The sequence below is a fragment of the Pterocles gutturalis genome, unplaced genomic scaffold, assembly GCF_000699245.1.
Source record: "Pterocles gutturalis isolate BGI_N339 unplaced genomic scaffold, ASM69924v1 scaffold31542, whole genome shotgun sequence".
NCBI lineage: Eukaryota > Metazoa > Chordata > Aves > Pterocliformes > Pteroclidae > Pterocles > Pterocles gutturalis.
In genome coordinates this window covers 1-3,848 of record NW_010116445.1, presented here as the reverse complement: position 1 = coordinate 3,848, position 3,848 = coordinate 1, and the positions used below count along the sequence as shown (strand labels likewise).

The following is a 3,848-nucleotide window of genomic DNA, read 5'->3' as shown; positions in this document are numbered from 1 at the left end:
GGCCTTCTTTGCCCCATTCCACCTGTCTTCTAGCAGACAGATCCCATCCGCTTTCTTCTTGGCCTGGGGCTCCAGCAGGCCTGGGGCTCCAGCAGGCCTGGGCCCTCACAGCAACAGCCCAAATGGTGAGGCGATAGGCACAGCCGCAGTCCCAACTGATGTCTCTGGGCCCTACACCAGCAACCACCTCAGGGTCTCACAGCAGCTGGCTGCACTTCCTTTATGTGTCAGTGTGGGGCAGCAGGCTCATGGCACCCACAGTCTCCTCAGGGCTTCTCCTCCTGAGGGTGAGTAGGCAGACAACTCCCTTGTAATCCCTGCCAGCGCTCATCCCATGGACTCGTCCTCCACAGAGCTGGGGGATGTGCTCACCTTCCTACCCACTCCCTGCCATGCTGGCTTTGGCCTCCAGCCTGGAGCTGCCCTCTCTGATGGCTCTCGCCTCATTTCTACCATGTCAGCCTGGGAGAATGAGGAAGCCTTGAGAATCTCACTGGGGTGAGAATATTGATTGGATGGGCACATGACACAGTAGATTGGCATCATAGTTTGTCTACCTCCACCCCAGATTTCTAAGGGAAGAGGATAGCTAAGACAAGTGTGACCTGTCTAAGCAGGTTGTTAACAGTCTCTGTCTCCAAAAAACTCTTCCCAAGTACCAAGAAGAGAGCCAAGCATGTGCCTCCGGTACAGCATCCAGTCACTCTCACCTGACAGCTGTGCAGGAGGATGTGCTTCATACTTCAGAATGGATTAGATTTTTCCACTGGGCACATGCAAAAATACTATTGATGATGGCTCAGTGAAAAAAATTTAAGACCTGATAGAAGCATGCAACTAAAAGGGGCACACCACGTTTCTTCTGGCCTCCATTTATAGGCTGGAGATATGCTGCTGAGGTAGAACCTCCATGTATACATCCCAAGATTTTAGGTCCACCTGCAAGGTTCAAAATTTGTATGACTAGTTCCTGAGATCAGAAAGAATCTGCTAAGTCATTTCACACATTTCCAATAAATTGCGCATCTTCTTAATGAAATGCAGTTTGCCCTTTTCCTTCTCTACAGGGTTACCTCAAAAAGTCTCACAAAAAAGAAAAACCGCATTTGACAGAGGCACAGACCATTCTGTCCTGCACTCTTTTCTAATAGAGAAGGTCCCTCATACTCTGCTGTTGCTGATACGTGCTAAGGATTTCACAATAACTTGTGCATTGTATGTTGAGTGTGATTTTAAAGTGCCTCTAAAACCCGTTCTACGTGGAAATACACAGTTCGATTAGTGGGAACATGGAAGCAGATAATTCCTTGCTACTGGCAGCTCGGTACATACTGTATATGTGGATCTAATTTCCCATACTAAGCCTATTAACAAAAATAAACTCACTGATATAAAGAAAAGCTTCATGAATAGAACAGTTAAAATTTTTTTACTAAATACTTTCTTGTAACAGCCTCTGTTGTGTGGTATTATACTTACACTCCCAATGTTACTTTCTGTCCTAAGGTTGACACTTCAGTATTTCTTAAGAATGGTGGTGTGGCAAGGAGGGAGACTACTATGAGTTATCAGTATCCTCAAGTCTTTGCGAGGAGGAATATGGTATAGCAGGAATTTCTTCCTAGTTGATCTTGTGTTTGCTTGGTGTCCTCATTTTGGCTGTGACAGAGTTAATTTTCTTCATAGTAGCTAGTAAGATGCTATGTTTTGGATCCGTGCTGAGAAGAATGCTGATATTTTGTTGGAAAACACTGTGTTCCTTCCTGTTCAATGCCTCTTCAGCTTGCCTTATCACTAGCTTGAAAAACACAGGTCCCAGCACAAATAACTTTTCTCATTCATTCTGTGTCTTTAAGGATTACTCATCTGAGTGAGAAGCTTAGAATTTGTCATTGACTAAAGTAACATACGAGGGATAAGAGCTAAGTACTAGGTGACAAAAGCTCTACCATAATGTAGCTACACAAAGGTTATAAGGAAAAACTGTGCCCAAAAGCTAATGTTGACACAGATCTAACCAGTAAAAAGAGAAACAAATTAAAACCAGTGCTCATGGTGCATATGCAAAGGAATCTATTCTTTACTCGCTACATATGGAGGTGGTTGCAAACGTAAAATATAGAAGAAGGTGACCAAGAGGTTGACACTTTGTGCATCCCTCAGGTCACTTTGCTGCCTCATGACATCCTCACTCTTCCTCTTCTATCTTCTTGCCATGAAACTCTCGGCTCTTCACTCGGAGCTTGTTGACCTGCGACTCCGCAATGTCAGCCCGCTCCTCAGCTTCCTCCAGCTCGTGCTGGATCTTGCGGAACTTGGAGAGGTTGACATTGGACAGCTCCTCCTGTGCGGGGAGAGGGAGGCAGCGGTGAGGAACCCAGGGCAGGGCTTTCACTCATCCTGCACCTTGGCCTTGTGGGGCTGTGGCTCTTCCCTGGAAAAGGCACAAACCTCCACCCCCACCCACTACTGCTTACATCTAAGCCTTACACAGACCTCCCAACCCCACTGTGACAAGGTTCAACAGTACCATGTCACTCTTGAGGAGCTGTTCTTTCACTTGGATTTGTAATTTGTGTACTTATTCTCCCACTACTTCCTGCCCAACTATCAGTGTGATTTATTAGGTTGAGAAAGACCTGAAACCCTCTGCTGTTGATTACAAGTGTCCTGGTTTCAGATAGGACAAAGTTTACTTTCTTCACACTAGCTAGTAAGACGATACGATTTGAATCTGTGCTGAGAAGGCGGATGATAACATACTGGTATTTATGGTTGCTGCCAGGACAGTAAAGGACTTTTCAGCTTCTTTGCTATGCCAGTGTCTGCAGCTAAAGGAGAAATTCTTAGAGGCAGCAGAGCCCCAATTACTAGTTTAGGATTCAACATTAGGTTTAGGATTGAGACCCAAATTGACCAGTGATATATTCCATATAATTTAAGTCACGTACAGTATATAGATGAGTCTCTGTCTTGAAGTTCTCTCTCTCTCCCCACATTTTGCTCTTCCACCAGATAACCCCTCTAGGGATTGACTCACTATCTCAGTTGGTTCTCATTGACTCTCGGTCTCTCAGACACTGACGCTATTATCTCTTTTCCAAGACTGTGGTTTTGGAACTCTCCTTCCTCTGGGATTAGTAGCCAGGAATGGCCTGAGCCTTGGTAATTGGCTGCTGAGCAGTTTCACATTGTATCACTCATATGTATATATTACGGTTATCATTATTATTTTCAATATTGTTGCAGTTTAGTTAAAAAATTGTTCTTATCACAACCTACAACTCTCTTTTCCCTTTACTCCACTAGCTGGGTTTAAAACCACAACACTAGCAGAGATCCATGAACTTCGCAGTCACTAGATGTGGCCTCTGGATTTGTTTAATCTGACCTCCTGTATAAAACAGGCTGCAGAACTTCCCTCAGTTCATCCCTGACTGCAGGGTGCCCAGATCTCAGCAAGACCTCACGACAACATTCTAAAGAGTGAGGCCAAGAATGCTGTGTCTTGGGAGTTTCCTTCATGCTCCTTTCCTAGTATTCATACTCATCTCAATGATCATGCTGCCCTCAATCAAAGGGGGATCTTGCCCATTCTCCGAACACTACTTACAGCCTCCTCAGCCTGTCTCTTGTAGGATTTCACTTTCATTTGCAGCTTGTCCACCAGATCCTGGAGCCTGAGAACATTCTTCCGGTCTTCCTCAGACTAAAGCAGTTGGCAAACAAGAAAGAGTAGAAGTTATTGGTTTCCCGCCATGTGAGGTTAACAATTCCTCTTGGGGAAGGTGTGCGCAAAACTTGATTTGCTGTGAGAAGGCTCTGTCAGCCCACGGAGGCCTCCTGCC

At 45.2% G+C, this 3,848-nt stretch overlaps 1 protein-coding gene across 1 annotated transcript; it reads right to left on the bottom strand.

Annotated features, from left to right (window-relative positions):
- Positions 1-2,188: 2,188 nt before the first annotated feature.
- On the bottom strand, positions 2,189-3,709 carry LOC104463263 (myosin-8-like; the record flags this gene model as incomplete). The annotated part of the gene is made up of 2 exons (XM_010075511.1): positions 2,189-2,344; positions 3,614-3,709. Coding segments are annotated over 2 exons (252 nt in total), but the record flags the coding sequence as incomplete, so codon positions are not given.
- Between the last annotated feature and the right edge of the window lie 139 nt (positions 3,710-3,848).